Below are 21,515 nucleotides of genomic sequence, written 5' to 3'. Positions count from 1 at the left end.
GCGGAGAAACAACAATTCTGGAGGTAAAGGATGACAAGGACGCGATCTTCTAAAGCCTAAGTATCATTTTGTTATACCAAATAAAATAATATGGATATAAATTCATTAATGTTCAACATTATGAACAATGAATTTGGCAAGTAATGTAATTGAGCCAATGCATAAGATTCTTTACAATTGTACATCAAATCAAACGTCTAAATTTTTATGTTTCTATAAAATTGGCAATCAATGCGGCTCCAATAATAGTTTTCAAAATTTTGGTCAATCCTTGGAGTGGGACCAGCTGGTAGCGAGATCGAATATTTACTGAAAAACTGGGGACACAAAAAATGTTGTCAAGCAATTATTCAGAAAATCTTTGAATCACATAAACCCCTTTTAAAATCAACTCAAAATAGGCTAATAATGCCCAACGCGGACGATTGCTTCTAACATAGTAAGTGGCTGATGCAGAAGCATTGAGACAAACGTGGAGGAACACAAGTACCCAACAAGAAGGGAAGATTCTGGCCAGATGCAATCTAAGTGAGGTGATAGCTGAGGTTGATAAGCCGTTGGCCAACCACGATCCATGGACGTGTGAGAGGTGGACCGATATAAGTAATGACATCAGATCTTTTGTTGGTCTTGTTCAACAAACAAAATTTATTCATCCTTTTTTTCATTTTGTATGTTTTTCACCTAAATTATAACTTTTTTTATTGATAGAGCCAATATTGATTTTTTTTTTATGTGAAACCCGGTCCAAGATCGGAACAGATTGCAAATGTCGGCAAGTTTATATGACAAAAGACCTAGTAGAAGACATAGCATATTTTTATTTTTGACATATACAAATTACATTTCATAAAACCACCAAAGTGATATAAGAGGAAGCTGAAATGAACTTCATTAGCTACTGAAAATACCTGTCTTGTGAAATGCTATCCATGTGGAGTTAGCACTGGTAAATCAACAAAAAGAAAGCAGAATCAGTGATAGAATTTAGTATAATATGCAGAGGGAAAATGCCATGACAATAATAGCCATACAATTCAAAAAGAGAAAACGTTAAAGATTATTAAAGCCAACCCAATCTAGATAACCAGCAGTAATTGACAAGAAAGCCTGGTTGAAGCAATATGTTTTCTTTCTTGAACTTTCCCTATTTGCAGTGCAGAAACAGAAAGAGGCCAAGCATACTACAGACAACATAACTGCAAAAGTGCTGAAACTGAATCAAGTTTTTTGACTAAGGTCAAAAACTTTACAAATAAAATGATACCAACAATCAGAATTGGCAAATACGGAAGAATTAGTTCTGAGGTGGAAGCTCAAGGGAAGCTCATTCTAACTCAAAATGTCAAACTCGTGAGAGACTTCTTGATATTTAAATATGCCCTAACCATATAGGACCACACAGAGAAGCTTATTCTCTTTCGTGCTTCCCAATCCCATCATCGCAGGAGTAAGGGATGGACTCTGACACCATGGAAGCTCAGTCAATCCAAAATGTCTAGGCTCTTAGGTACCATCTTACTAGCCACGCAGAACTAAAAGGAGGAACTTATTCTAATATTCTCTTTTTTTTTTTCTTTTTTTTTTTTTGATAATTTAGGTATTCAGCTCTTCGAACTAACTAATCCTAGAGATGACCGACCCAGCCTAGCCTCACAGAAGTTTCCCACCAACCACCGATTCTAATATTCTTTCAGCTCATATGTAAGTAGCTCGATCATGTACTAGCTAGCACTATTGAGTATTATCCAAGAATTGGGTTAGTTGCTTTAATGATGTCATGTAATAGGTATTGGAATGCTTCTAGGAAAAACAAGCAAAATGAAAATGACAAACAATTAATCACCAGACAAAAAAAATTCGATTTTACAGAGGCTGAACCAATTGCATTAGGCTGAGGATCCTTCATTATTCATACCCCACTGTTCCTCACCCTCATTCCCGTTGACAAGGACAGCAATGTCTGTAGAATCATCTACATCAACTTCAACAGGTTCCTCTTCAATATCCTCTACCCGATCTTCCTGTGTCACCTGCAAATTATATAACAATGGATAATGTAAGAATTAGGTGTAAGCAAATTGACAGAAGTGCAAATAATCAATAATTTTGTTTCCCTGAGAATCTTTTGAGCTTTTCTTGAGAATTAGAAGGTAACCTTTTTGTCTTATTTTGTACTCATAAAGTTGAACTTTTTTTCACTATCCTAATGTCATCTAACGCTAGTCAAAATAGTGATAGCGCTGCAAGATTTAACATCCCATTCTCCTGAAATTTCATTGTCGTTGATTTTAGATCCTTTTTAATTAGCAAGTAAGACATTCTTCTCCGACTACATTTTTTCTGCATTTGTACATTGCATTCTTATCTTTGTGCTTCTATACCACAGCTTGCCACTTGTAATTTCATTTCAACATGAAGCTAATTCATGTTTCACCTAGTAATCCAAAAATGAACAATTCTATAATTATCTGGTATAATATGAGCTAGAAATTATGGTATGAGAAACAACAAAAAAAGTTATCATGGTGTAGATACCTCATAATCATAACTCCCATTTTCAAGGGGTATACTCTCTTCATCAACTTGCATTCTTCTAAAGGCTTCCACAAGATTGATATTTGACTTGTCCACATAGCCCAAGTATTTGTCAGCAGGAGGATAATTACCCCTGTTTATTGAAAATATCAAACAAGCATTTGAATACAAGATGTGAGGCAACTGCTCAAGCATTCCAAAAAAAAACATTCAACACAACTTATCTTGGTCCAAGAAGTATTAATTCCAACAAACACTTGTTATATAAAACAAACAAACTGTACAAACATTCAAAAATAACATGCCACAACTTAACTGAGTTCAAAGAAGTATTTATTCAAAAACATTCAAGTATAGCAAGTAAGGTAACTGCAAAAGCATTCAAAACTAATTGATCAAAGACCTGAGAATCACTTCAATATTACCAACTCATGTGATGCAATCTCCACTTTTATCCATTCAAAATAATGCAAAACGAGTAACTGCAAAGTTTAAAATATTGTTTCTGGTATCAGTGCCTGATTGGAGCAATACTGGATGACTGCTGATTTGTATCAGCGCACAATATGGATAGGTAGATCAATCGTAATGACGATGAAGGAAGAGAATGAAGATGAAGGAAAGAAAGAAGGCAAGGAAGAGGATAAAAACAGTAAATAGACACCAGAATTTTTCTCCACAAAGAAGAAAAACAAATAAGTAACATCTCATCCTTGTTGCATTAGAAAATTTTTATAATCAACTTTTTTCTAATTCAAGTTCCAGACTTAACCAGCACAACCTTAGTAAAAATAAGGCTTTGTTTTGCTCCTTGGGATGCAAATTCACATTATCACAATACATAATTAGAATACATTATATGTAATTTAATTGTATGTTTAATCAAATTTATTCAAGTCAATAAATAAATGAGCAAACTCATTAGAATGCAAATATATAAGCATAGTAGATTGAGCATATAATGAAAAAGGATGCGAGCAAAAGAAGAAAAATAAATTTGTAGCATCCTAGTCTTGCTGATTAGAAAATAATTTTTATAGCCAAACATCATCCACAAAACCTTTAGGATAAACATAACTTTTCTTCTGATAAGTGTGATGCACAAAATTTAGAACCTATGATCTATTAAAAACCTGTTAGGAGCAAGATTTGCTTCAACAGCCAGAGCAATCTGCCAATCCTCAAACAAATTAGGATACCCTTCAGGATCAGCCAAAGAATCTGCAGCTTTTGGATTGACCTTTAAAATTTTAAGAGTTAGGATAAGAATGAGCGAACTTGATAAGAACATTGCTAAGTAAACTTATGCAGATCAAGCAATAAACATCTCCAACTTTTCCCCCAAATATAGCTTAAAACTAAAGGAAAAATAACTTGGAAAAAAGAGATTGGTGAAAAAAAGAAGCATACCTTACTAAGATCCTTTTTCCAAATTGAAACAATCTTTGAGACTTGGCTTGGTAGATATGATCTTGCCATTAGTGCAGCTTCCGGAATGCGATTACTACAAAACATGGGTGTTTAATAGTGTGCAAGAAACTATGATGCAGGAAAAAAAATAATATAACATAGCAGATTGGTTGCTAACAGCTACAAATTAAATTACCTGTCCACCAATAACTGAAGGCAATCTTCCAATTTACCTAAAATGAATAGGGAAAGAAATGCCACATTATTCTTTCCTTGCTCTTTTGCAAGAGATGAAAGTTCAGTTATCCCTTCAGCATCACCAAGAGCAGAATAAAGGAGCAATAATCCACTTAAATCCATAGCATGCAACAGGCATTCTTCAGCCATCTCTAGCTGTGAACCAAGGAAATCTAGTGAACAATTGCACTATAACAAATTGTCCAAAACAATACTAAGCTAACAAAAAACTTCCAAAATTGTTGCACTACTTTAGTATGCTGGGAGTAGTCAAATACTTCCAAAATAAATGACTATACCACTAAACATGTAATGTGCACAAGCAGGGAGTACCAGCAAATATAACAATCCTATGCTGGGAATAGTCAAATACTATCATAGTTGAGTTATGCCATGAGATAAAGCATATAACACGAAATCTGACAGAATCCCAATAGTTTTACGGTATTGTCAAAAAGCTCGCCAGCCAATCTTAGTGAGACGTAAAATAAGAATCATTTTAATGTGAAAAATAAGAAGCATTTTAATGTGAACCAGCTTGATCCTAGAGTCCCAAAAGCTCATCTCAGATAGAACAAGTCATATCAAAAGAAAACTAACTAATCAAAATATCTTCGCATTCTTCTCGCATTTGCTTTGACTGGTTTCCACCACACCATAGTCTTCAATAAGCCACTCTTCTCTACTTGCACTCATGTTTATTGCTATGTACGAATAAGATATCCAACACAGGGATGAAACTAAGTGTGTGACATATCATTTCTAAAGAAACTGTAAGAGGGGCTTAGAAGGTTTAATGTATCATTGTCAATTTTGACTAATTGGATTATTTAGGATCATTCAACATGATCAACGTATCTGTGAATACAAGGGGGTCCCTATGAGTACCTACCACTACGAAGAGTAGGTGGAAAGAGAAAAAAAGGAAGAAGAATAAGAAGTAAAAGAAAGCTTACCCCAACCCATACACTTCATCCAACCTAGGTTTCATTAATATGCACCAATGATGTCCCTCAACAGCCTATCTCATTACATGTTGGAACTTCCACAAGGCTACCCTCCAAGATAGCCACCACATAATCACCATCAGGCATGATTCCACCGCGTCCATGAACGATTGCCTTGTTACCATTTTAATTCTATTTTGATCTCAGTGATATCTTAAAATGCTCTATTTAATTTCACATTTTAGGAGATATGAAACTATATCCATGCTTAACAAATAGGAGAATGCTTTTAAAAAGCAACCACTTGGGATGCATATGTTGCACTTTGGGCAAATTTTGAAGGGGGATAATGCCAGTCCAAGTGGCATGGATATTGCTATGAACTTGCAGAGGACTAGAGAGGATAAAACAGGCTTAAGAACCATTAGGATATTTCTCAGTAATTTTTATTGCATATATTTCTTTTTACCACTATAGCAATGTGTAAGGGTATCCAATTGGCATTCTGCGAATAGAAACTCATGGTGCCAGTGAACTTTAGTCCATTGTCACCCTACTATTTAATATTCATGATTATTTTATTCAGTAACAAATGTTTTCTTTTTTTATTTTCTTTTCATCCCTGAAGTAGAGGGTAATATTTCCAACCTATTCATTCCCGACTACCCTGTATATTATTGATTATAACTGACAAATTTACAGAAATATGAATGTCGGCAGGACCATAACCACCCCCACCACAACATGAAACACCATATCCACAGCAAACTAAAATGCCAGGTAACAAAATTTAGCTAAAATTCTAAAGGTTTCATGATACTTTTCCAGTAGACATAGCCAATTCTCCCAACTGCTTCCACTTTGATTCACTTTGTAATTCAATAGCAATCACCTGCAATGAAAGCAGCAATTCTAGCGTGGATAAGAATTATAGCTAAAAGAAACCAGACACTCAAGGACAGTGAATAAAATGAACAAGTAGGTTAGTACCTTTGCAATTTCCAATCTACCAAGTTGAACAGCTAGATCAAATCTGTAATTAGGATCTGTTGCCACCTCAAGAGCATCCTCCAGCATGCCTCGAGATTCCAAGAAATGAGCCACACTATAAATCAAAGATTCTAATTAACAATCCAGTGCCAAACTGAAAACAATTACTCTACCATATTAAACTGATAATACATGACTTTTGAATTAATGCAAATATAAGCAAATTCTAGAGAACTGTATTTCCATATTAAGGAAGCTGGCATCAGAAACACACATCCGCAAGAATTTAGAATTAGAATGAGCTATTTGAGAGAATTATATTAATAGGAGAATGGTTAGTGTCTCTGCAACAACTCTACAAGCATTTCATGTTTCCAATACATGTCAAGAAAAAATGGAAATCTTGGAGAGATTCATCTACCTATTATGTTGTTCCCTTGGTATTGATGGAAGAATTCCATTTGCATGTTCTAAATCCCCACGCATAATGAGAGTTTTGTACTCAATCAAACTGAGCAGTAATGTATAGCCCAAGATACTGAAAAGAACAGAAAATTTTAGGCAAAGTAAACATGAAAAAAAACGAAAATATTTCTTGATACTTAAGCCAACTTACTTGAACTCTTTGTCAATAAGATACACCTGGCTTTGACTAGCAATATATCCCAGCAAATACATAGGACGGTCCAAATGAAACATGGTGGTGACCTAAAGATCAAAAATCAATAACCTTGTACCACAGTGTAAACTATCAAATGACATGGAACTAAAGAAAACAGAGTATAAGATTACCTCTCCACCAACACAATAATTGAGTCGCCAAGAAGAATTGTTATAAATAAAACAATCGCCAACCCACATACCAGAACGAACACGTTCATTTACTTCATGAAGAAGCTCAAATGCATCTTCAACCCCTTCATCATCGATTGGCTTACCATTTTCTAGGTAAGAGAACACAACATCTCTCTAAAAGGAAAACACCATAAATTAGCATACAATGATCACATGGTTCACAACAACTAGCAATGAGTATTACATGACATCACATGTGATCAGCTACATGAGTATTTTCTTGTCATTGAACTCTATATGGGAGGGGAGCCTTGGAGCAACGGTAAAGTTGTTGCTTTGTGACCAAAAGGTCACGGGTTCGAATCCTGGAAACAGCCTCTTGCAAAAAACAAGGTAAGGCTGCGTACAATGGATCCTTCCCCGGACCCCGCATAGCAGGAGCTTCGTGCACCGGGCTGCCCTTTTTTTTTGAACTCTATATGGGTTATTTCACAACTACTGTTAAACTCCATGTTGATAAGGTTATAACATTGTTTAATTCTAGTTGTCAAGGCTAGTGCAACTGTCAACCTTTATCATTAAAGCTTGGGACCAGCATTAGTTTTCATTGAGTTTTAGCATAAATTAGCACACAACAGTTTCAATATACTGTGAGGAAATTAATAGAAAGTAAATGAAGGTAAAAAAGTATATTTATATATTTGTAAAATATTTGTGGAAGGGAAAAACAAATACTAACTTACATTGTACTTTAGGATGTAGAATGATGTATCACTTGCTATGATCAGAAGGTCACCACTATCAGCCCAGTAAAGTTTCTGCAGCAATCAACAAAGCTAAGAGAGAAACCAGATTAAAGGTAGGAAACATACAAGAAGTGAAGCAATGAACTTACTTTAACACTGACATCAATCCGACGTATTAATCTACACTCAGCCCAATCATAAAAACAAATGAAGTCATTGGCGCACATTGCCAATAGAATACCTCCATAAATATGTTCAGCAGAAAATGTTGGCCGTATACTTTTTCTCTCCTAGAAGAGTTGATCACAGTTAAAAAAAAAACAGGGAATAAAAAGTTTAAATACTTCATATAACGCTCTACAGCATGAAGAAACAGGACAGAGGAGGTAGTCATGCAAATCTGAATATGGAACAACATCATGACAAGATAACTAAATAAATTAAATTCCAGAATATGAAAATCAGAGAGAACCATTGTTGAAAATGAGTAAAACTGGAAGAATTTACTAAAACGTATTCTTGACTATCCATGGTAATTTGTACTGTGTATATGTGCAGGTAAATTTATCTAACGAATGGATTTTTAAAATTCTGACTCATAAGATAAAGGTCAAACCTGGAAGGTTTTACTGAAAATTTTAATTTTTGATGAACTTTCTCTGATTGCATACTCCCCATCAGAAGACCAGACAAACTCCAAAGCAGATCCAAAATATCGATTTCTCCAAGCTAATGCAGTATAGATAATATATTCTCCATCTCCACAGACGACAACAAATCTTCCATTTGGGTTATGTTTCAAAATCTGTAGAAATAAAGGAACAAATATATGCATAAATAATAACAGTTACTTATCATACTAAAGCAATTTATTTAGGTAACTCCAGAAGAATATATTGCACTGAAGATCATCAATTTACCAAAAGATTGTTTGATTGAAGGCCAAAGACAACATCATTTTTAACCTTTTTGTGGAGTACATTATACAATTGGAATAGAAAAAATTGTAGATTACATTTGAAAGGAATTAATTTAATTCGGAAACTGATAGTGAAGATAAAAGCCAAGAAGGCAGATGGTAGCTGAAGCACGGATTTCTATTGACAAATCAGATTGTGTTGAGATGTGAAAGTGAGATGTGGTCAAAGGCAGTAAATTTGTTTGTGTCAACAATCAACTATGAGTCTCAGAAGGTTCAATACAAAGTGACAATGTTATGAATGAAGATAGAATTTGTTACCCCTCTTATGGAATGTGAAGCTATGCCATCAATTTGAGTTAGTTGGCCATAGTATGTAGCAGAAGCTTCCAATATTTGAAAACCAACTATGATCCATGCAGGGTGTTTGAATTTATGGTCCATTATGTGTGAGATATGTCATTTAGAAGTTGGGGATCATGAGGTTTGGTTTGAGATTTTATAGTATCCCGCACAAGTGATCAAGATTTTTCATATCAATTTTGTTTTTCCATCAATATCCACAAATATTGATTGTTAGGGAATTTGGATCGGCTGATTCTCATTTTCACCTAGTTCTGTTTTCTTGGTTGAATGGTGATCAGATATGTAAAATTGGATTTGGTCCATGTGTTGATTAATATTTTATTTGTCCTATGTTGAGTTAGGCATGTATAATATTAGTCAATATGGTACTTGAGTTTATTGGTTGCAGCATTGATACTGATGGTAAGGCCTGGGTGTGGTGTGTGATGATGGCCTATCTTGTATGGTTCATGTTGTTGTTGTTGAAATGGTGAAGGATTGTTGTGCCTATTGATAGTTTTTTATGTAGCTATGCTGCAAGTGTATTGAACTGAATTATACATGTGTCGGATTTTATACATGACTGAAAATGAAAATATGGAAAGATAACTTGAGTTGTTTGATAGACCTAGTTCATCTTTAGGTTAGGGTAAAGTTCAAGTGATTGAGTTGAGTTATGGTTAACAAACAAAACTCCACAAAAATAAACTGTTAATTTCATTTGTCCTTGGATTGGTTTGTTCTGCTACTTTGTATACTGTTATGCCCGTTGGCCGCCATATCATAATGTCATTGACTATCACTGATTGCATGGATTGGTTGGAATCATATAATCTATGTAGGTTTTAGTAATCAATGTGAACGTTATTGAATCATGTTATGTTGACTCATATGAAAGATTATATTGATCCATGCCTGTAGCTACTATTACATGAGAATTGTCGTTTCTGTTGTTGACTGTCATCATGTTACAGATTCATGATTACATTGTTTGCTACTCTGTTGTAGATTCATGTTCACTACAACTTTTCTTATTATGATCAAAATGATACATAAGTTAGATGTTGCTGTATGCCATGTTATACGATTCATGCTAAATAGTTATATCATGCATGTCGAGTTAGTGTAAGATACCTTGATATAGTTTCACGTCACATTTAGTGTAAGATACTTTGATATAGTTTGACATCGCATTGAGCATGTTGCATAATCAGCTGTACTGTCAGGGCCTATGACATATAGATTGAATGTTTAGTTCAAAAGAAAAGGTTGTGAGCAACCATACTGGTAGCCACTCAATTGATAACTGATGAGTGTGGTGTGTTGGACACAATATTATCAGGCTATTGAGGTATTAGGTAGTGGTACCTATGTGGTAAAGTGCAGGAGAAACCCACTGATTCTTCACACACTGATCTACGAGTTTGCAAATTGGAAATTGCATAGCTATTGGTGCAATTATGTATATGTGATTGCATTTGCGGAATAGTGTTGTTGCATGATGGGAGCCAAGTTCCCAATGTGGACCAAGTGCTGGATGATGGGTGAAACGTGTTGGATCACGAGGGAAACAAGCCCAAAAAGGGTCTGAACAGAATTAATATATAGTGACAGTTTATGTTTTAGAGTCAGTTATATCTTTGTGGCAGCTATGTTAGTATGTTTTAGAGTATATGTGGTTATAAGTTTGTGGGAAGTTAGAGGGGAGGGAATCTAAGTATTATTGTGAGAAGAAAGCATTGGCTTTCATAAAAGCATTGGCTTTGGGCTGGTGGAGAGAGTTTTCTTTACCAGATTGTTTATGTTAACCTTAATACAATTCCGTGTTTTATGTGTTCCTCCATTTTGAATTTTGGATTCCTAACATTGGTCTGACTTGCCGGATGTAAGAAGGGTTGTATGCTTAGAAGGAATGCCAAAGATATCAGATAGGGTAAATGTCTTGGAAGAGAGGATGGCGACACAAGAAGTATGGAAGAAATCAGAGGTATTATGCAACGATTGTTGTCTGAAGTACAACAACATGGTTCTACAACAACATGGTTCTCTTTTACAAGAGATCAGCAAGCAATTAGGAATCAAGGTTGCAACCACACCATTGAAGGGGGCATCCATTTCTGCTAATCAGTCATCTCAATCTGAGCCTCAAGAACATCAAAGTGATCAATTGGAGGAGTACAAGATGTCTGTTAAGAAAGTGGAATTACCAATGTTTGATGGTCAGGATCCAGTAGTGTGGATTACTAGGGCTGAGATTTATTTTGAAGTCCAGAATACTTTTGATGAAGTTAAGGTCAAGTTGGCACAAGTATAAAAGACACTACAAGCCATTTGTTTAATCTTCTTAAGGAGACTGAAGTTAATCTAACTTGGGAAAAGCTTAAACACGCTCTCATAGCTCATTATGGAAGGCGTAGACATGAGAATCCTTTTGAAGAATTGGCAATATTAAAACATACTGGAAATGTGGAAGAATAGAAGAATTTATTGAAGCTTTTGAGTTGATTTCTTCACAAGTTTCGCGTCTTCCAGAAGAGCAATATATTGGTTATTTCATGAGTGGATTACTACCTCATATCAGAAGAAGAGTTCGAACGTTGAATCCACTGTTTAGAGGGCAGTTAATGCACGCATGGCAAAGGATGTTGAAGCGGAATTGCTAGAGGAAGAGGTGATCCCACAAAAGACATTAGGGAAGGAGAGGTTATGGAGCAATTTCAGCCAAGGTAGCACTAGTTTGGGCAGTTTTATATAGGGCCTAATTCAATTAAGAAGAAATTGGATTAGTCTTTCCAAATGGGTAGAACAAGTACAACAACAAAATGAGGTTCTAATAAAATTCACGACTCTAAGAAAGCTATTAGAGAGTACAATGTACAAGCATATCTACTTAATGGATTGGAGGTAGCACTAGAAGATGATGTGGAACCAGAATATGTGATCACTAGTAGAGACATTGTTCATAATGGTGAAGTGATTCGTCAATGACTAGTCAAATGGAAGGGCAAGAGCACGATTGACACAACGTAGGTGGATGATTTCACTCTTAGAACTCAATTTTCTTATCTTAGCCTTGAGGACAAGGCTAGAACTGCAGTAGGCGGTAATGATAGGAACCAAGTTCCAAATGTGGACCAAGTGTTGGATCATGGGTGAAACACGTTGGATCACGAGGGAAACAAACCCAAAAAGTGGTCTGAACAGAATTAATATATAATGTTTTAGAGTCAGTTATATCTTTGTGGCAGTTATGTTAGCATGTTTTAGAATATGTGTGATTAGTATTATTGTGAGAAGAAAGCATTGGCTTTGATGAAAGCATTAGCTTTGGGCTGGTAGAGAGAGTTTTCTTTACCCGATTGTTTGTGTTAACCTTAATACAATTCTGTGTTTTATGTGTTCCTCCATTCTAAATTTTGGGTTCCTAACATTGCAGTTGATGGTTCTTGTTGTGCTATAATTAATCGTAATGTCATCGTTCCACTTATATTGCTGAGCTGGGAGTATTTTTCAATGTAATGCTGTTGCACTCATGTTGTTGACTAGAATGCATTTACTTGTATTTTATTCAATATTTTCCTATTCCTTTCCTTGTTTTACCCAATGGTGTAAGAGAATCCATATAGCCGAGCTTGGTTGTTGTTTCCTTGTTTTGCCTCCATTTTCAAATGTGGATGGATAAGCCTTTGTGCTAGATTAATGAAAATCCTTAAGTTATTAGATGTATTGAATTATATTATTCTATTATATTTTGTTATACAACTAGTAGTTTATAGCTATGTAAAGGCTACTTCAAGCATCAAAATTTTGGCTTCTTCGGTGAATACTTATTCTCATATAAACTGAAGATCACTGAATGAGCAAGTGATGATGAAATGTCTATCTGTAAAATTGTAGCTTTCAGCTAAAACTTACTTGTGGGTAGAGATCACAGCTTCCCAACTCCTTGACAACTAAAGGCAATCTTTCACCGTCTGTAGCCTGTAGACAGAATAAATTCCATGAACTCAGGATCTTCAAATCTTCCATAAGAACATATTAGAACTAACCTCGAAGTCTGCTCCTACTGACTTGATATTAACTGTTTGAATCTCATTATGTTTTGCCCATATGATTTTTCCACTGCTTTCCATGCTTGCAACTGGTACTTCACGGCCAATCTTTACCATAATGGTTCCTTCATCATATCCTATTACAATTCTGAAACATACTCATGAATATAATTAGTGAGAAAATAATTCTACAAAAGGAAAACAGAATTCCTGGAGTAAATTTAGGAGCTCACAAACCAACCATATTTAATAATTTACTAAGAATTAGGAACGTTGATAAAAATGTATTACTCATAATTCATCAGTCGACCTTGTAATAAAACATCTCCAAAAAGCAATGCATAATAGAACGTGAAGCAAATAATCAAGGCATGAGTCAAAATGCATACCTCCTTGATCCTTTCATGTATCCTACAGCCCAAACTCGTTCCAGACCATAGTTTAGTGTATTTTCAAGTCTGTAAAAGAACAGAAATAGAGATATTAAATAAAGAGAAGAAACAAATTCAAACTGATGACCAATTACAGAGTGGTAATGAGCTTCTATGTTTGTAGGTATTATTTACACCTAAAATATTCAGGCCTGCAATTACTACTTGTTTTAAATCAGCTATGTTTAGATTTCAGATGCATTGAAAGACATGCCCAAAAAACCGTGGTAGAAATCTTAAATGTCCAAAAGTCAAATATGATACTTATTCTGAATTATTTGTTAATTTATTGATACCCAACACAATTAGGTAAAATAACTTATTTGATTCTTATCCAAAACTTTGTTCAAGTAATTTCTTGGTATTCATACTGAATAAAAAGTTAATAATGCCATCCATCCAAATACACACAAGGAGAAAGATTATTTCACAATGTTAATTGCATTTTTTTTATCATGCATAAAAGCAAATATTATAGCCATGTCTATATTGTAGCAATTGGAAACCTATTTACAGTGTTTATTATGGATGTAAAAAAAAACAAAGACTTTAAAGTCTTAACAAATAACATTAACTCTGAATTTTAACAAATCTATGCACCTATTTTTCACGTGCAATGAATCAAACCTACAGAATTTTATAAACAAATTTTTAATTAATCATTCAATAGATTAGTACCATGTGACATTGTGAAATCACTTTGCCATGCTACACTTGCAAATGCTCTAATATGTCATATAGTTTGTTTGTTTTTTGTAAACATTAGTAAATTATAATAATTTACATAATTAAAATTATGAAATTGTGATTAAAAATATTGATGATGATGGTCGAAAAATATTGCTGAAGGATTAACCATCAACCGAAGCACAGAAGACGATGGTCGAAACAAGTATCCACCCGCCTAAGTTCGAGGGAGACTTCACCCACTGGAAGAAGAAAATGGGGGTATACTTCAAAACATATTTCGATATTTTTCTAATTTTGAAAAATGATTTTGCAGTACCTACTGACAACAACGGTGAACTAAAGAAAGAGGAGAATTGGATAAAGAAGGAACAAGCCAAATTTGTGGCCAACGAAAAAGCAAAATTACATCTGCTGAGTGCGCTGCCACCACAAGAGGTCAACAGGATCGGAGTTTACAAGTCCGCAAAAGATCTCTAAAAAAAATTCCTAGAGCTTCACGAAGGATCCTCCGAAACCAAGCTCGCAAAAAGAAATCTACTTCGGAACCAACTGAAAAATCTTCGACTAAAGAAAGGTGAAACGGCCCCTCAACTGGACGCCAAGCTAAAGGAGCTAATCACCGAACTCACGAATCTTGAAGAAAAGGTAACCAACCGAGATTCGATAAGGTATGCGCTTAACGCTTTTCCAAGTCTTAGTAGATGCATACTACATCTCTAGGAACTTAGAGGTAAGTAATCCAAAGAATTATTTTCTACCTTGAAATTCATAAATCTAGATGTGTAGATCTAAAATAGCTTAATCAGAACATTGCTTTAAAGGTAAAAATGGACGAACCAGATTCAGAAACATCCCTCGACGATGACAAAACGGCATATATGGTAAGAAAATTAAAAAAATAATTAGATATACTAAATTCAATGAAGTGCAGGCCAAGAAAAGAAAAAAAAAAAAAGTGAGATGCTATCACTACAATGAAAAAGGGCACCTCAAAGACAACTGTCCAAAATTGAAAAACAAGGACAAGGACAAAAGATTGACCCAGAAAAGACACAAAAACCTAAAGGCAACGTCGGTCGAAACGTCGTCATTAGAGTCGGAGATTGAAGCGTACGCTGGACTTATGCTGATGGCAAGTCACCAAGAAGATGACGAAACAAGCTCATCCGAAATGAGCATCGAGAACATCGATGAAGGGGGAGCAACGTCAAAGGGAAGCAGCACTACAGGGAGCATCAGATAACGAGATCGACAAGATAAGTCAAGTACGATCTCTACCTCCTGACCAGTTATACAGATTTATTAAAATGCTATTCAAGAATTCCTGTCAATTAGAAAATGAAAATAAAAAATTATTAAAAAAAAACATAGAACTAAAAGGAGCTTTAGCAAAATCTTGTCGATTAGAAGATTTCGACAAGATGAAAATTGAAAATGAAAAATTGAAAGAACAAATAAAAAATTTGAAGAATTTTGTGTTCGAATTTTGCTACTTTAAATTTAAGAGTTTATCAAGAACTAAATTGGTATTTAAGATATCATAAGGGTCAAATTAGAAAATTATCAAAAAAAAATTAATTCCTAGAATGTATATGATTAAACCAGTAGGAATAAACCCATATTGAGTTTCAAAATTATGCTTGGATTTAAATCTTTATGCATGTTTTAATTTTAATTTGCTTTAATATTTTTTGCATGTTTAAATTTGTCAATTTTTTCAAATAAATTGTTTTGTATGCGTTCTATTTAAAATTAATTAAATTTTAATTTTTCCATAAAAAAGGATTTTATTACTTATATGAAGGAAAAATTTTGAAAGTTTTTTACCACTATATTATTTTTTATGAATTTTCAAAAAAAATCATATTTTTAAAATTAAAATTATTTCACAGAGTTATTTTTGAAGATTTTATTTTTTTGTGATGAAACATCATATTCTCTATCAAACAAAATATTTTCGAAATTTTTTGACTGTTATGTAATTTTCTACGAATTTTTTATCAAAATATTAATTTTTAATATTAAAATTCTTAAACATTCAATTTTTGGAAATGTATTTTTTTCTGTAAATATACTTCTTATTATACATACTCAGAAAATTTTGCAAATATTTTTGAGCTCAAAATCTATTTTTTAAAACTTTTTTTTAAACATTTTTTAAAAAATATATCTCTATGTATAGAATAATTAATTCCTGCTTAATTTAATTTTGTTTATTTGTGAAAAATTTCTGACTGTTTTGGATAAGCATGTTTAAACGTTACAAAAATTTCCAAAATTTTAAAATGATTAAAACTAATTTTAAAATTTTTTACATCACAAAAATTCAGTTTTTTGAAAAATAATTCTCAAAATTTTTCTAAGTGTAAGTCACTATTTGTGTAACCCTTATTCTTTTTTTTACTCCTATTTTTAACGTGATCAAAGGGGGAGATTTATAGATGAAGTCTAGGGGGAGGTAACATTTTTTGCATATTAATTCTTTTAATATTGCATATTTATTAATTGCATTACATGTTTATTAATTGCAATTATTTCACTATTATTTTACTATTTTTTTAAAATTAACTTAACTTGGGTTAATCACATCAAAAGGGGGGAGATTGTAAGTATCCCGTGTTGGTTTTGATGTAATCAACCAAGTCAAGTTAGGCTCTGTGTTATTTGATGCCTTGTGTCTGAGTGTGCAGAGACTTAGGAACGCAAGAAGTCAAGAGAAAGACGCAGTGGACGAGAAGGATGGCACAAAAATCAAGTCGACAGGCTCGATGCATCTGAAGGATGAGAAGTTGCGGAAGAGTACGCCGGTGGAGCAAGAAGAACGCGCGCGATGCTTCTGAGAAACGAGAAGCCGGAGCAGAAGCCTGCTCGAGGAGAAGGCCGGAGTTGGGTTCGGATGAGCTCAACTCTAGAAGGCTAGAACATCAGCCAAGCGACTGGAGACGAACAGCGAACGGAGAAGGCGCCGGATAGACAACACAACGCTAACCGATTTGAGCGCCCGGACCAGCTGGTCCGAGCGCCCGAACAAGATGGTCTGAGCGCTCGAACCACCAAGGTGCCCGAAGGGCGTCTAGTCGCTACGGATCAACTTTTGGGTCCACATCAACAGCAATCGGGGAGTCCGAAGATGGATAAAACTTTGGTCGGGCGCTCGAACAAGATTGTATGAGCGCCCGGACCACCAAGGTGCCCGAAGGGCGTCTAGTCGCTACGGATCAACTTTTGGGTCCACATCAACAGCAATCTGGGAGTCTGGAGATGGATAAAACTGTATCACTTGGCCATTACGTAGTTGTTATGTGGAGATAGAGTTTTGCCATGCTGGGGGGCGCCCGGAGATGGCCCGAGCGCCCGGATCATGCCACGTCAGCATATGGTCATATTTGACCAGCAAGCTATAAATAGAGCTCTGGTCACAGTGGTTTTGAACAACACACTTCTGTACTTCAAATTTCATTCTGCTTTCCATTTCTGAGCTTTATTTTCATTTATGAGGCTTTTTCGCCTCCGACGTTTTGTTCGAGAAGGAGATCTTCATAGTGAGTCTACTTTCCTTAGAGTACAATCTTCTGATTGCAAACAAAGTAAATCTGTGTTCCTCGTACTCCTCTTATTTCTATTATCTTTTTGTTAAGTGTATAATTGTTTAAAACCCAATAGTTTGAGAAAGGTATACTTGTTTTTTTTTTAGGGCAATTCACCCTTCTCTTGCTGGCCGCACGAGACCTACAAATTCTTCTTAATGTTTCTATCTAACTACTCCATACAATCTATCAATGCAAGTACATGTCAACAAGACAAATGACATCAAATCATTTCATCAGGAAGTTCTAAAAGTTAGGGATGAGAAAAACCACAAAAACTGAGAAAGAAGAATTTCTACATAAATGTGATATACCAATTAAACCTAGGAAACCTTCTCTTATTTCACTAAAGACATTCAAAACACTACGACTGGAAATGAAGGCTAACTATATCTGAAATAGATGAAACTCAAAGACTTGGGAAAATTTCTCAAGCATATAGAAGATTTACTTTTCAAGCCTTTGCTTTGCTACATAACCAAACACTTTCTCTTCAAATCTCCAGGAGAGTTCAATATCAGTTTTATTAATGAAATTGTGCATGGGACCAATCTAAGCTCATGATTGTGGATTATTTGTAAAAACTAATAATTAAGAAGTAACAACTTAGAGTCAAAAACAAGGGAATAGTTATTAAGTGGTATAACTATAATCTTCATAGTTCAAATGGGTAAGTCATAAGTGCATGTGGAATTAATGCCAGTTCAATCATATAATTTACCTATATGTAGTTGCATGCCAAATTCTAACAGTTCCATCCTCTGAACCAGTTATTATTATTGGAAGCTCAGGATGGAAACAGACAGCTGAGACATTATGTGTGTGACCTTCAAGTGTTTGTACACAACTTTTGGTTTGGTAGTCCCAGATCTGTTTCAATGAAGTCCATTAACAGAAAGCTGAGACAGGAGCATGGAAGCAATAGTTACACTGCAAAAGAGGCATACTTTTGCAGTCTGATCATCAGAACCAGTAATCAAATATGGCCTATCACCTCCACTAAAATAATCAACACAGTTTACTCCTTTGGAATGAGCATCTAATGTAAAATTTGAATCAGGAGAACCAAGATTCCATATCTGTCAAGAAGAAGTAGTCAGTAATATTTCATAGAAAGACTAAGATAAATTTCAATTTCAATAATCTAATTGCAACACCTTTACTGTTCGGTCCAAAGAGGCACTTGCAAAAGTATTGGTGTCTTTTGGATTAAAGGTCACTTGCATCACATAGTGAGAATGTCCTTCGAAAATTTGGGTACACATCCAACCCTTCTCCCAGTCCCAAAGCTTTATCAACACATCATCGGATGATGACAACACATATGGCAGGGTTGGATGTACACACACACACCTAATGTAGTCTGTATGCGCCTCAAATACTTTAACTTTGTCCATTGTATTGTAATTGTAGACACGGATGAACATATCATCTGCACCAGCCACAACCCATTGCTTACGTGCTACAAACTTTGCTGATCTCACTGAAATTTCAATATGTAGCTGTTTAGTTCTTAACAATGTTTCAGGTTTATAGCCAAATCTGAAAGAAAAAATTGAATCCAACAAAATGTGCAATCTTCACTATACCTGGTAATTCAGTTACTTCGAAGGATTTTACCATTGACTGCCACAAGACAAATTGTTGATCAATTGCAAATTGCAGAATGCGCAATACAGTGTCCTTAAATAAAACTTAATGTGTATGCACGTGTAGCCATGCAAGGATTAAGGGAAAAAGCCATCATTATTGGATTTAGAATGCTTCATTTGCTCAAAGTGGCCCACTCACTTCTCCTTTAAAGAACAATAAGTTCTTCAAATATATCAAAATGCTAAATACGTCAGCATCAGTGCACAAGAGAGCGTATGAGCAGTAATCTAGGTGGATAGATACAAAACATCATGATTGCAGTCTAAGCATGTTGGAAATAGTACATACATTACTGGAATAGTATCTAACTCAGTCTATCGAGTAAAATTACCCGCCAAAGATGATTTATGAACAAGGAAAAGATACAAACAATACATTCAAAACAAGAAACTTGCCTGTGATTGATAGTTCCAGATAACAACCGTTCCAGAATAAAGGCCCGCAAGAATCCTGCAGCGCGAAGATGATTGCAAAGTTGAATAAATAATCTCATACTAGTAACCTCGTGCATCCATGCCATACGATATTATGAATGTGGCATATATATAAGGAGTTCATTCTTACCATGGTTCAGTTGGATGTAAATCCACAGATTTTACCCTTTCAGACCTTTGAGCAAGTTTCCTCTGATTCAGAGAGAATCGCAAGCAAATTCAACACAAAGCCAATCAAATTAGCCGGTGTTTCAGCCGCAGAACAAGACCAAACCAAAACAAGAGATGTCTACCAAAAAAAATCACTAGAACCAGTAGCACGTACCTTAATTTCTAGTCTGAGAGGCTGCATCCGTCGCCGCAGGTACCAATACGACAAAAAGAATGATAAACAAACTGTGTCAGCGACCAATTAAAACCGAGATCCCACGGCAGTTCATAACTCCGGAAGACGAGACGCACAGCATCCAAATAAAGAAACTACAAACCCAACTACTTCATGCGAATACGTAGCGAATAATCCCAGATCTAGCCTCGCCAAACAAAAATCCGACTGGGAACGCCAAAAACAAGGAGAACGTACCATCTTTCGGGAAGTAGAGAGCGAGAGAGGAATGCGTGTCGAATCGCCGGTACCTCAGCAGGTGAGGTTTTAGCAGAGCAGATCGGAAGCTAGCTGAGATCCGGCGAGCCTACGGCTACGAAGCGACAGATCGGAGACGAGTTTCGCCTGGATCTTATTGCACTAACGGCGGAGGGGCGCCTAGATATACAAAATTACCCTCAGCGAGTTCCCCAGCTGGGTTTGGTTCGATCAGGTGTCGTTTGGGTTCGGAAGGATCAAGCCAGAGAAGCGTTTGGGCACGACCTTTTCATCATCAGTCAGTATTTGAAACAAATCAAATATGATTTTTTTTTTTGAAAGAAAAAAACAACACATGCGGTCGCATTTCGGTAGATTGTGCTATAAAATCACTTGTAGACAACGGCAATACAAATGGTTAATGTGCCACAGATTAACGTTTATGGAACAACGCACATGAAATAATAATGGTTAATGCTCTAGTGAAAATAAAATATTATTATAAAAGGCATAATGTTTTCTAGGAATATCATATAAATTGAGTCTAGATTTCTAAATATTTTTACAAACTTAATTTTATAATTTTAAAATGATTACAAAATCTTTTTAAAAATATTTGACCAAGTATGTCTAATTAGACAGTGTTGATGATATGCGCAGAATTAATATCAACGGTCTTTTTTTTTAATTTTACTCAATTTTAATATTCCTATTTATAAATGTATTTCATAAAAAAGTAAATTTAGCCTTAAATTTGTTAAATTGCAAATGATGTTATAATTTAATTATATATTAAATATGTTATATGTTTTGTAAGCAATGTCTAGTGATGTTGCAAAATCTACTAATAAATTGGATGGTGGAGTAGAGGTGATGATTAGGATGGTAAATAAATTGAATGTGTGGGAATAAGTTTGGTGTTTGTTTGGTATGAGCTTGTTTATGTTTATTCAATACATATAATATCAATTAAATAAACAACGCTCATGAATAATATTAATGAATAATATTAATGAATCATGTTCATTAATAAAATTCTTAGCTAAATAAACAAAGAAAATATTAAAATAATTATATAAGTTTGAATTATGAAACTCAATAATCAACCAAATAAGTTTCAATTGAGAACTCTATAAGATCTAAACGAACTAAGCTTAA

General features: G+C 34.9%; 1 protein-coding gene across 6 annotated transcripts; it reads right to left on the bottom strand.

The window, feature by feature from the left end:
- Positions 1-127: 127 nt before the first annotated feature.
- LOC122034227 (coatomer subunit beta'-1-like) lies at positions 128-20,534 on the bottom strand. 6 transcript variants are annotated; one of them, XM_042593377.1, is made up of 26 exons: positions 20,358-20,534; positions 20,100-20,120; positions 19,905-19,966; positions 19,736-19,790; positions 19,277-19,313; positions 18,845-19,170; positions 18,635-18,766; positions 18,409-18,557; positions 13,369-13,437; positions 12,977-13,127; positions 12,843-12,908; positions 8,280-8,468; positions 7,813-7,953; positions 7,661-7,735; positions 6,915-7,091; positions 6,739-6,830; positions 6,544-6,660; positions 6,123-6,237; positions 5,953-6,024; positions 4,145-4,341; positions 3,949-4,042; positions 3,672-3,778; positions 2,539-2,671; positions 1,919-2,033; positions 912-946; positions 128-317 (listed from the first exon to the last, which is right to left on the bottom strand). In XM_042593377.1, exons 1-25 carry the CDS (start codon positions 20,358-20,360, stop codon positions 927-929), a joined length of 2,715 nt encoding a protein of 904 aa, XP_042449311.1. In that variant the 5' UTR covers positions 20,361-20,534; the 3' UTR covers positions 128-317; positions 912-926. The 6 variants fall into 6 exon arrangements, with proteins under 6 accessions (XP_042449311.1, XP_042449314.1, XP_042449310.1 ...); XM_042593380.1 differs by having other exon boundaries at positions 1,934-2,033; XM_042593376.1 differs by lacking the exon at positions 128-317 and adding an exon at positions 1,075-1,199 and having other exon boundaries at positions 351-946; positions 1,934-2,033.
- Between the last annotated feature and the right edge of the window lie 981 nt (positions 20,535-21,515).

This window comes from Zingiber officinale, chromosome 11B (genome assembly GCF_018446385.1).
Source record: "Zingiber officinale cultivar Zhangliang chromosome 11B, Zo_v1.1, whole genome shotgun sequence".
NCBI classification, from domain to species: Eukaryota; Viridiplantae; Streptophyta; class Magnoliopsida; order Zingiberales; family Zingiberaceae; genus Zingiber; species Zingiber officinale.
Note: the sequence above shows the minus strand (reverse complement) of the source record. Positions and strands in the feature narration are given on the sequence as shown.